The 13,221-nt window shown below is 40.8% G+C and overlaps 1 protein-coding gene across 1 annotated transcript in view; it reads right to left on the bottom strand.

The window, feature by feature from the left end:
* LOC144717850 (CUB and sushi domain-containing protein 3-like) overlaps positions 1-13,221 on the bottom strand; it is a 449,456-nt gene that overhangs the window by 35,425 nt on the left and 400,810 nt on the right. Inside the window, exons 51-56 of the mRNA XM_078593564.1 lie at positions 11,578-11,763; positions 8,945-9,139; positions 8,211-8,384; positions 2,398-2,571; positions 1,759-1,932; positions 1,123-1,308 (exon numbers count right to left, since the gene is read on the bottom strand). Coding sequence (XP_078449690.1) covers positions 1,123-1,308; positions 1,759-1,932; positions 2,398-2,571; positions 8,211-8,384; positions 8,945-9,139; positions 11,578-11,763 — 1,089 coding nt within the window. The remainder of the gene's footprint in view (positions 1-1,122; positions 1,309-1,758; positions 1,933-2,397; positions 2,572-8,210; positions 8,385-8,944; positions 9,140-11,577; positions 11,764-13,221) is intronic.

Here is a 13,221-nt window from a genome sequence, read left to right as displayed (position 1 = left end):
GAGCTCTAGAGGGCCCTTCTAGTGGGCATTTTGGTCTATTCCTCTTCGTTGGTCAAAAGATCTTGGAAGAGATGAAATTATCCACGTTTTAACCCACCACACATCACAACCTGCCAATTGACTAACAGTGACATAAACCATTTATACTGCTAGGGTGGTGGAGGCGCGGTGGGGGGTAGGATTTAAGAAATTTGATCCATTGATTCAACTGCCACACCAGAAAATCAAATCAAACTGGTGAATTCTGGACTGCAAGTGCAGCGGTGCTAACCATTACACCACCGCAGGACAGCATCCCCGCAGCCGGAAGATCTGGCCTCATTGTGTTCGAAAGTGAATGTAAATCATTCATCTTTGCAAGGTCAGAAAATAGCTTTTCTCAGAAATGGCTTGGAAACCGGGACCAGTGTGTGTTTTGTATTACTTCATTTCAGACTTTGTGTATGGACCTTGAAGTACGAGACACGTACACACTGTGAAACGTGCATTGGTAACAGGCTGCAGTGAGCCACCGATAGGTTTCTATGCTGTTTTGATTCATGCCATATTGGCGTTGTCATACGGGGTTCACAGAGTGCATTACGAACAGCAAAAGTTCGCGTGAAATTTCCATAGTACCCTTGTCAGCCTGAGCCACAAAACAAATAGATGTGTTTTAAGAAACTGAATTTTTTCTCAAGCCACAGATTTTCCCACACTGATTTATGACAACTAAAAAATAGCCAGATTAGCTGCATCTCTTGATGCAGCTAATCTGGCTGTGACGGTCCCACCTGATGACGGAGACTTGTGTTGCCTCCGAAACGTCGTGATTTTTATTTTATTTTATTTTCATTAATTTTGATGTTTTACCTACGTGACTTTACCGAAAAAACCTAAGAATATGATTCCTTGCAGTCACGAAAGCTTCAAATCTAGAATCAGTGGCAAGTTATATCAATACCGATCCGGCCCTTCCCTACACGTTCACCAACCTGCGCTGATCATACTGAAGGGAACAACAACAAAAACCTCCATTACTGACAAAGTGTGGTGGATTGAAAATAGCTAGAATTTGTATTTATGAAACATTCATTATAATTATTGTTCCACTTTACACGAGATTTCCATGAAAGTACTCACAAAAGCACTGTGGGATGGGCCTGTCCCACAATCCATTGGGCAGGCACGTTAGCACTGACGAGCCGATCAGGTAGAAACCTTGCTTGCAGTCGTAGAAGACCACGGAGCCAAACACGAACTTGCCGTAGCCTTTGTTCACCTTGCGGACCCCATTGAGCGGTTCTCCAGGGTCAGGGCAGCTTACCACTAGAGACACCAGGCAGCAGCAGCAGCAGCAGATGCCAACGAACTCGCATCACCTTCACGTGTATAGCAGATGGCAGCTCCGTGCCCAGTGAACTGAGTATGGGTCACCTCTTCAGAGTAATGCAATTTATGGAGTAATTATGCAATACACAACTGTGATCTTGTGATATTTGTGTCCCTGTGTAATACTCCTGATTCCCCAAGCCACTGGATGTATACTATATCGAGCGTCTGCTTTCGTAACATCATGAATTACACACGTATACGTTAATTGCCAATGGGTGTGTTTTAACACATCCCTGTTCATCACAGCACAATTCCCCTGTGGCCACAGAGTCCGCTCGTATGCTTCTACACCTCCGACAATAACTTTAACTGAAATCACGTTTCCGTATTTCTATTTTCACCAGCAATTCAATTTCCAGGCTGCCATGCAAAGGGCCGCTGTACCTTTGCACGTTGGTAGGGGCTGGCTCCAGAGGGCATCTGGCATACACTGGGCCTGGCTGGCGCCCTCGCTGATGTAGCCGGAGTTGCAGGTGAAGTTGACGGTGTCGTAGAGGTGAAAGCTGCTGCCTTCTGTCAGGCCATGCACCGGTGTACCGGGGTGCCCACAGCTGATTGCTGTAGCCAGTCCATTCACATGTCAAGAAGCACCGTGCAAAGGACACAGCATTCGTTTAGAACAGCACTGACCCAGTGATAAATTAAATACGAAAAAAAATATATGTAAAAACTAAATAATGGAGCACGCATAATTACGCAATTGTCCTACCTTGAATCTTAATGTTTTTGTATTTGCCTCAAGGACACCGGTTATTCTTCGTGTGAAATAGTATTAGTACGATCCCTTTTAATTTCTATTTGCAAAGACGGCACTTGCACAAAAATACCACATCTCCACAATAGGCGTAGGCAATTCAAGGCGAGGGGAACTTTCAATTTTCGAGGCACTCAAATAGGCTCCTTAGCCCCCATAGCCCTCTCCCCAATGGGCACGCGGAGGCATCGGCGCGCTCACGACGGACGAGAGAGAGAGGGGGGTGGCAGAGAGTTCAAGCCGCGGGCGAAACGCGCGCGGTTACTCACGCACGCAGGCGGGCGGCTGCCCGGACCACTGGTGGTCCTGCTGACACATGCGTACGGAGGAGCCCACGAGGCGAAATCCGGGCTGGCAGCGGTACACCACCGTGTCGTGGTAGCCAAAGCTCTCCCCCACCACCGCTCCGTTGGGCACGGGATCGGGAATGCCGCAGTGTCCAGCTGTGTGTGTGTGCGTGAGTGCGCACGGTTAAGGAGCGTCGCCATCACGCAGAGAATGTTGGTTATCTGTGAAGTTTTGCTCGCCGACTGGAATTGGAGAAATAATAAGGGCATAACTGTACCCTGTGCAAGTCACGTGACATATTCATGCACATTGTATAGTATTGTTAACGCACTGTGCGTGATGGTGTAGACCAGAGGAAATGAGAAGAGGATGCAGTTAGTGCACCAGCCCCTTACCAATGTGTTACCATGCATTTGAATGCCACTCACCTCATATTAAATGAATATGTAATTAAAAAGGTGATAAATACATTTGTAGAGTGAAACTTAAGCAGTTTGTTTTTCATTCTTAACCTCCTAATATTTTTTTACCTAAATGACCATGAGTGCATCTCGATATATGACCATAATGACAGCAACTGATGCATGCTGGCATATCATAACAAGCAAACATGAATTAGTATAATGCACCCAACACCTTATATAACATCGTTGTCTAACGCCATAAAAACAAGCATAATAAAAGCAAAGAAGAATAACACAATTAACCTTAGGCTATTGGCAATGAACTCTAATTTAACCTGAGCTAATATTTATTCCCCTCTAAACACGCTAATGACACCGTTACATTTTAGCAATGAAAAAATTGAGTCGCTACAAAATTAACTGCGCCTCCGTTCACTGTTTCATCAGCGAACAAAATACCGTACTTCACTTCTTCTCGATCAAACAACCAAGGGCGTTGTTTTAAGGGGCAATAGCCAACAATATCTCAAGCAATAAAATACTCAGACTGTCGGTGAGCTCCACCGGTAAAAATATGTAAACAATTGCAAAGTAAAATCGTATGCTGTTACCTCGTCATTCACGACCAGTTCATTGGTAATGCTATGATTTGAAGTAAAACAAAATTAATCCAGACAAATTAATTTCAAAATATGTTTCATTAGTAATACATATGATGTATTTATTATTACTAACCTGCTTCATGATGGAGGAAATTATATGATGCAATTTTATGGGGGGTTTTTGCAAATAGAAGTACAAATATTAAATGTGTATCTCACATTGCAATCTTAACCAGTTAAATGATAAGCATCGGCCGACAAGATTTTCCATTTAAATATTCAAACGCATTTGTTTGTCACATCATGTACCGTAATTTTCTTGCCACATTATCTTCATTCGACACTGTTTTAAAGAATAGAGTGCAATGCCGCATATGCATAAAGACGGTAATCTAATCTCATGCAGCAGTCACTGCTGCTGCTGCATGCATGGTGTGTACCTGCATGCATGTTTAAAACATCCCGGAGTGCTAAGAGAAAATTGGTAGACATTTGGAGATATTGTCCTATCTTGTGCTTTAAAGTCGCATGTTCAACTTCGGCACAATTTATTGATAACAAAAGACAGCGTGGTGGATCTCTTTTTGTCACTGTGTCAATGCAGTAACTTTGTTTGAAGCAGGAGGGCTACCGTAAATAAGAGCCCATTAAATTCATCAACAAATCCAAGCGCCTCGGCTACAACCTCCCTCTCATTATCTTTGAACTCCTGCACGGCCTTGTTCTCACTCACATATCTCAGCTCGTGCCCACTCTCTTACTCCCACGGTCACACCAAGAAACAACTCCCCCTCTCAGCCTTCCCATCCACCTCGACAATAATGGGAGGTCAGACCAATCTCTTTGTTGCTCTGATTGATCCTTGTTCTTATCTTTGTACTTACCATCTAAAACTTCACTGATTTCTCACAAGTAAATATATAACAATCAAATAATGTCTCTCCACTTGCACACTGAATTCTCATTTCAAACGTTGCCGGTTTCGATCTCTCGGCGAGCAATATAAATCGGTACATTACAGTTCATCGACAAGCTGGCTCGTGCATGGTGGAGTAAAACATTGATCCTCCCACTTTTTCAAAGACTTTTGGCCAGCATGGAAGAGTAGAACAAACAGCCTTCTAGAGGAGCTATATTGAGCTCCCTAGAGCGAAGGCCCTTTTGGTGTCAGGGTTACACCTTTACATTTACATGTAAACTCTGGTCATCCTCGCAGCGGCTTCTGGCTGGCCGTCAAACAAAGAGGGTCACTGCATTGCGCGCTTTCAGATGCGCTTCCTCGGACGTCTGGAACGCTCTTCCTTCTGATATTATTAAGAAGCCACTGGAACTATGCATTTTCACATCTACATTGAAACCTGATTTCCTTACAACTGCTTTTTGTGTTTAGTTTGTTGTCCTTCCCTCGCACCTCCGATTAGCAAAATTGGCTACACACTGTGCGAAAGAAATTCAACAAACATACATTTACTTAGAGGATAACATTAGCTCTCATTCCATCACCTGTTATAATACTGTATGTAATAATAATCTTTGGTTTTTTCGGTAAAGTCACGTAGGTAAAAAATAATAAAAATGAAAACAACTAAATTAAATCACAAATTAAATTTTACATATTGCACCAGGTAATCATTTGAGGCTGAGTCAATCTCGAGGAGGCCCTGGACCGATTCAAACAATCGTCACTGGGTTTTGGCTGTGAGCAAGGAATCAAACTCGGGTTGCCAGTTTGGTAGCGCAGCGCGCTAACTGCTGCGCCACCGCTCCTATAAAACACGCACACTTGGTAATATGAATATTGCATCCGTTTTTAAACCATCAAATGTCTGCCACTGCATGAGCGATGCACAGTTGAGGGTCTCGGGTATGTTTGTTATTATCTCGCGTTTGATTATTTTCAAGTTTTTGTTACGTGCTGTTGAAGACAAATCACTGCCGTGTATCATGTAAAACGTCTATTTGTATCTTTCGGGAGATGATCCATGAAAGAACTCATCCATGGGTCATTCCTTAACACACAGGCCCTACCGCTATGAGAAATATCTAAACGGATTTGTCACCTCATGATATGATGCCGATAGCACAATTGTAATAAATTAGGAAAGACTAAAGAAAAATCAAATAGCATACTAGATCAGTGATTTTAAATACTCTACTGCAGCATATTTATGAGACTCTGTAGAAGCCTTACTTTTTATAATATTGGAATAGTAATAAACAGCTTTGTCTTCTCACAACCATCCGTCAGAAACCCATTAAAATGCAACACTTCTTACCGAACCTTTAGCATGCCATTATATTTTCTTCATCACAAATCACAGTTTCTGCCAATAGTCAGACAGCGAGCATGTAACATGTGTCAACGGTGCCAGTTAGATAAAGCTGAATGTGTTGGTGAATGTGATGTTCCAAAAGAATAATCAATAAACAAACATGCAAATGACAGGTCCCACCGTTGCCCATCAATAAAGTGTCAATACATATCATAAAGTGCATTGCTTTATCAATGAAAACGAACACATATACTCCCAGGATTGGCCAATTTTAAGGTTGATTATTATAAGAATACTGTTGTTGAACATTGTTTTTTGTGAATACTTATTAGCGTGTTATTAGTTATGTACACACGTTTTCCTAAAACCCCACAAATATCTGTAAGCATGTACCCATAAAGACTGCACTTTAATGAACAAGCGTTCAACAAATTAATCATTTTTGCTGACGATCCACTTGAAGGCTATGCGCAGTCAGCTGTCATCTCCTGTCGAGAACAATAAATATGCCACCCAATGAAACTGTGGACCCTGTCTAAAACTTTAATTTCAACAGCAAAAGCATCTGTCAGTTGCCCACCATAGGATAGTTGTCTAGTAAACATCAGCAACTAGAGCACAAAAGAATTAGTTTACTGTATAATCAACATCATTAACTGTGATCTTTTCACTGCTGGATGAAGGCTTCCCTCAACCATTACCAATACTCATAGTCTCACGATTAAAAAATCCATCCAGCTCATACACACGAGTTGATCTCATCGCTCCATCTCTATGGTGGACGTATATAATTTAATGTTGGGTTTATCTATGGCAGTATATAGTACGGTGTATGCTCGTGTGATGTAAGAGAATAAAGTATAGATGGAAGCATATTAAATAATTTTTACGACGTAGAATTGTAATGTATTACTTGCTGTTAGTAACTCAGCTTATTGTAGAGTATAGTAAGTATACTGATGGTGCTATGCAGTTTATACTTTAGTTTTTTATGTAATTTATACTTTAGTTTTCTACGTGGTTGTTTAGTAACTGCAGCTACATACTATTAACATTCCTTTCCTTTGTTAATGCTACTCCCTGCACCCTCCCTTGGTGCTGCTGATCCTGCATAATGCATGGGCATAATATGACTATGAAACCCCCCCACCCACCTCCTACGCATTTTCCATGAATATGCTAAATTCCTCTTCATATGCACATTCTTTTTGTTAAGGCGCTCTTCCACCTCCAACCCAGCTTATATATAAGCTCCTAGCTTGGTAGTGTCTCATTCTTCACCTGAAGACGGCTGCTTGCGTTGTAGCCGAAACGTCGTGAGAATTATTTTATTTTATTATGTTTTATTTTTATTATTTTATTACTTCCCTTCTACGTGACTTTACCGAAAGAACCAAGAAGATATTCCCTCCTGTCGCTTCGTTGTAAGTCTGAACCAGCGTCCATCATTCCTTCTCGATATGTGTAAATATTTATGCCAATATAAACGTTATAGCAAGTTTTTATTTATTTATTATTATTGTTATTTCATTATTCCACAAGATGGAACATCTCATTTAAATGGGTGTCCAAAGTGTGCTGCTAAACACCATGTGCATTTTTTAAACTGTCAATATGATGTCTCAAACTTGTGTTTTCTTCTTAGTTTCTCTGTGCAAATCCAAGCACGTGCTTATTCATGCTATTTCGCCAACTTTTCAGCTTATGCTCCATTTTCTTTGTCATTGTTCATGTTTCTGATCCGTATGTCACAGTAGTTTATATATATGAATGGAATACAATGTTAATACTTTTGGTACTTTGGTTTTTTTTATTTCATTATCAAGATAATTTTCCAAAAGCACTCCAACCTGCTCATCATCATAATAATAATGGCCATCTGCTTCACAGTGGACATCCTTCGCAAAGGTAGGCCCTTGTGTGCAGTCAACATTTTCCACCTACAAATTACTCAATTGGGATTTGTCATTGCCCCCTAATGGCAAACGAATACCCCAGGTCACTCTTGAAAACGATACTATCCTGGCCCCTTGCATTCTCACCGAGTTAAATTAAATAAACGTGAAACTGTAACTATCATTACCTTTCCCGCATGTACAAAAATAAATCCCCCATTTGTTGTTGATAAATTCACACGAACCATGTTTATATAAGGGGTGCTCATTGCATTAATTCAAAAGAAGTCACTGCAATATAATCGTTGTTCTTGAGTTTATCATTTATAGCACTCGCTATGTGTTCCAACCATAGCATAACTAAACGTGCAAGACCACCATCAAAGCCAAGACGTGTGATCTGAAGTTAACTATTCGAAACAATTTTTATTAAACCAGGTAAGGCCCACTGAGCTATGTAGCTCTTTTTTCAGAAGTGGTCTGGCCGTAAATTATAGCTCAACGAAGTGGCTTATCGAACTCACAACCACTTGTATGCCAGGCGAGGCAGTGCGCATCTCGCCACCGCGGCACTCTTTTGGAAACCATGCAGGTCACTCCGTGCAGTTTGTTGCTCATACCGATACACCTGCTGCTGGCGCCACTCCACAGGCCACTTGCCAGGCACTCTCGAACTTGTGAGCCCAAAAGTGTGAATCCAGGATCACAACGATAAATGGCTGTGGAGCCAAACCCCGTTTGAGTGCCAATCTTCCTGCCATTGGGAAGAGCGGAAAGGCTCCCACAAGAGATCACTAGAAATGAAGCAACAAATGACAGAATAATGACACATTGAGTGATGAGGCGTATTTTTGGTATGCATAATGGTCCAATTATATTTGCATGCAAGATCAAAACTTTAGGCAGTCATGGTTAAACTTTCTGCATGTTTTTAGAATCATATGCAAATGTATTTTTTACCTTTATCGTTTATACATTGTGAAAGCCTTTGAAATGCAATTTCCGCATTTCAAATTAACATTTATACTGACGCATTTGATATTTTATGGTTCATAAATGTTAAATTAAATTCAAGGTACAACATTTAGGAGATGCGTGAACACATTTTTTCGAAGCAAGCACAAATGGTAATTTTCCCTTTTAGCTGTCTTCTCCGATAAAGCATGCTTCACATTTATCAAAGTCAGCCTTGCCCCAGCACAATAACTAAGCTAAAGTAATGGGGGTTGAACTTTGCCTGGACATTCGTACTGAAGTGTTCCATCTCCATGAATATTAGACTCAATGAAATTCACGGCAAAACATTTGAGCAAAGGTATGAAAATGTGACATGAGGTAAAACAAGGCGCATTACAGCTGCATCTGGGCTGGTCGTTTTCCCAGCTCCATGCCCCATTCTCTTGACAGTGGATTATACGAGGGCCCAGCAAGGTGTACCCCGGCTGGCAGTGAAAGATGATACGCGAGCCATATTTATAATCACTGCCATTGAGGAGCAGCCAGCTACCGTGGTCCAAAGAGAAGGTGTTGAAGTTCATGCAGGCAATAGCTGTTTCGCACGCAACAGGAAAACACAGGGCACTTTGCTTACAACACGCTTTAACAGTGTGCGAACAGTTGTCACTGAATTGAACTGCTCGGCCCCCAACAAGTGGATTTTCTGCTGTTTCAGCATACATTGTCTGTACAATACTTACAAAAGCTAAAATGTACACGCAAAAACATGCACGACAATTTTATTAACATGCCCCGAAAACATGGCGTCCACTTAAAGGGAAACAATCGGATTTGAACAGGACGCAATGTTTGAATAGATGATAGTTTATTTACAGACCTGGTGATAGAATGTTAGTATGTGTATTGAAATTCTTTCGCACCATACATAGTCAACCGTGCTAATCGGAGGTGCAGATCGCAGCCAGGATGGAACCCCTGATGGAAGATGACATGTGAATTGAAATAAATTGCTCCTGAGTAGAATGGAAAATATGGGAAAAAGCATGATGAGGGCATTGTAGTGCTAATGATTATGAACACTGATTATTTCCACATGCATAAATGCTTATGTATGTATGCTGAACTTCTTTCGCACCGTAAGGAGTCAACCGTGCTAATTGGAAGGCACAGATAAATACATTTATGTTCTAACCCCGATAATAAAATAAGTGATCATTAAAAAGGACATATGTGTAACAACAGTCGCACAATATGCACAGCAAGGTTTTTTTTTTTCACGTCTCTTTCAATAAATTGTGGCGTTAAAATATACTCATAGGATAAATATGTATGATTGAATAAAAGTTTATGGTTGCAAAAAATATACATGAAAAAATTACCCAATACACACAATATCTGCACATTATTTTTCGTCCATTTTTTTTATTATTCCTGAGCAGACAATATTTTAAAGTGCCATTTCAGTGTTTCCTTACTGTTTAGTTCAACAAGAGCATATATAACATATATTTGACCAACAGCAATCACAATATACAGTCGCAAATGTTTCAAAGCCACTCTTTTTCAAAAGAGAGAGTAAAAAGGTTTCACCAATAAAGTTTGGTGTCCTCAATTTCTGGAGCAGAATGCAGGGTTAATGCAATGGAATTCAAAGGCTCTTGCCAATAACTCATAACAGTACAATTTAATTACGATACTTGAGTTTGCTATCAAATTGCTTGATATCAAACAACTTGTCTGTCAACTATGTTTTTGTACCATTGTACAATGTATGCAGCAGCTGGCAAGGAAAGGATCCTTTGGTTAATGCCTAACAACATTTTTTGGCCATTTACTGAGCTGCTTCATTTCATGCAGAGCTTCAGCACTGAAACAACTTAGCAGGATGAACCATAATTAATGAAAAGTGTATCCTAATTAGTTGTTTCAAGCACAATCATAATGCAATTTTATAAAGCACAATTCAGGGTAATTGTTTGCAGGCAGCACAGCAAGTAGATTATATGGCTGAGCGCGCTTGTGACTTGCTGTAGAGGATTGTGGTTCGAGTGCAGCAGCCGCCCTGGTTAATACTGCAGGTGTGTTAATCATAAAAATACTGCGTGTCGTCTGCTTCCCAGTGGACTTTAAAGATCCCGTGATATTATTGGAAAAATAGTAGCCCATCTGTGCCAGCAATTGCAATTGTAAAAATTACACACTGTGAAAAACTGAATTGTTCATATGCGAGTCAATCTGTCAGTAACAGCTCTTACTTGAGTGATGTATGTTGCACCATGTCAAGTAATGACTCTTTCTGACCAGAAGTAACCAGGGACATATGGTATTAAGAGCTATGTATGACCTGTGACCGATATATATGAACAAAAACATAACCAAAAAAAGATCATGCTATTATAGTAGCACTCAGGGGAAACACAAGTGGTGGACAACACATTATAAAGATGTCAGGTTCAAGTCACTCATATACAGTGGCAGGTAAAGCTCATGCGATGTGATTTTATTAGGGATTGTATAAGACATATATAAAGATTCACCCTATGTGTAAGACTGACTCGTAATTAAAGTCATTTAAACAAGGAAGAAAAATCGTGCGTATGCATGGGTTCTGTAACGCTTTCCAACTTGCATAAGTACAGAAGCTAATGGATAGCAATCAGAGCAAAATGTTTGGTTGTGTCTGCACATTTTTGGCAACCCTATGATCGATATTTCCAAGGTTCTATTTGGTAAATAAAAAATAGCGATATGACTTTGAACATAAAATGTTCCTCTTTTGGATCATCTTCATGGAAGTTACCATACCCTCCCTGCCACCCTTGTATAGGGCATACAGATAGACAGGGCTAATGAAAAAAACATTGCTCTGAACACGTTAGTTGAACGTCATTTTTTCGTCGATGTAACTCGCCGACCGGCCTCTATTGGACATGTGACAAAAGAGCTTCGGAGCTCATCAGATTCTGAGAGTTTACAGAAAGATTCAGAATTCATGACATAGTCGTATAGCATTAAAGGCAAGGGGCATACCATTGCACATTGGTGGTTGATTGTTGTTGCTCCAAGTTCCGTTTACCAGGCACACAGCCACAAGGGCATCTCCAGGCCCCGTGGTGTAGCCTCGGTTACAGCTGTAGGTCACTCGCCCGCCGACGGAGTAGTTCACGGTGAGAATCTCCCCGTTGGCCGGAGAGACTGGGATGCCACACGAGATGGCTGGCAAATCAAACGTGAAACATCAGAGGAATAATTGAAAGGAATATTTAATCGGCTGCTTGCGATGTTTACACATGCAAAAACCTCAGCCGATTTGACTCACGTACCGTCTATTTTATTTATGAATTAATCATTCTTAATTTTAATGCTATAAAAATCTATTACGCTGCCTTTTTTGATACAACACCACTGCCATGTTTATTATGCCTGTAGAGTATTAGTATTCTGTACATGGGCCCTCAGCCCAGGCTCATTCTGGCATTTTGGCAAATTATGGTGATAGTGATGCTGACAGTGATGCTAGCAATTAAAAAACAACTGTAAATAATTAAGGATAAACATAGCTCTTTCAGTAAACCTGTGAAATAGTGCTTCATAGATCATTGGCTTCTGCCAGCATGAATACAATATAAAAAAAGTCCCGACTGCAAGCCATCCAAAGATATTATCCTTTATTTTAATGCCACATAGCCATTAAGGCTATGCATATATTAATGTATTTACCATTTTAACAATGCAACGACGTGATGCATTTAACTGTGTGCTGCCAGTGGGAATTCATAAACCTGAGACTGAGGTACACATTATGTAAATGTATTGCACGCAGCTCCAGCGATTACTTGGTGGCAGGAGAACCTAAATTCTATGTGGCTTCTCTATCACAGGGGTCATGTTTCCTGTGAAGTCTCTTTGCCGATGGCCACAAGCAAAGCATTTTCAAGTTGTACATTTCTCGTAAGGTCTCCAAAAAGGCCTCTCAGCGAAGAAATGAAGTTGGTTGATAAATCATAACATAAAAATACACTTTGAACGTATTAGAACAGGTTAACACGTAGACTTTTGATACCAAACTTATCCATAATAGAGTTTTTTTTTGGGTTAGATAGCGTAGATATAAATGTGTCGTTAATCCCGCCACCACCCGACACAGCCAATTAGTAAGGTTTGTCACGTAAACAAAACATGCCAATTAGTTGCTAGTACAGCACACCGGTGTTGGAGAGTAAACCCACACCATTTAAAATTCAAGTACGACGTTTTTCCAGTAATTATAACCGCATCATCAGGCGACAGCCATATTTGTGGAGAAATCCTCCTGTTTCGTTACTGGGACTTTCGTGCCCACAAAAAACGGCAGGATGCATAATATGCATGCACATGATGCATGCATAATGTGCATTAACAATGTTTGTTGATTACCATGTGATTAACCCAACCGGTAACGGATACCCATTGTAATTTATATGTGTAGGGTTTGAGTATAGCGCACCACGCATCCCCCGCCTCTGTTGCTATGCAAGCAAGCACAGTACAGTGGGGTGATGTGAGGTAATGGTTGTTGTTGTGGCTTGAGGCGAAGTGGGTCGTTAAGGGTTGAAACAGGTGTCAGGGTAGCCGGGAGGACACAGGCCAGTGATTGGCTGGAAAGGTAATTGGGCATTAGCTGGCGTCGCTCAG

Source organism: Lampetra planeri, chromosome 4, assembly GCF_965212315.1.
Source record: "Lampetra planeri chromosome 4, kcLamPlan1.2.h2, whole genome shotgun sequence".
Classification (NCBI taxonomy): Eukaryota; Metazoa; Chordata; class Hyperoartia; order Petromyzontiformes; family Petromyzontidae; genus Lampetra; species Lampetra planeri.
The sequence above is the reverse complement of the archived record's forward strand: the minus strand, read 5'-3'. Positions and strand labels throughout refer to the sequence as shown.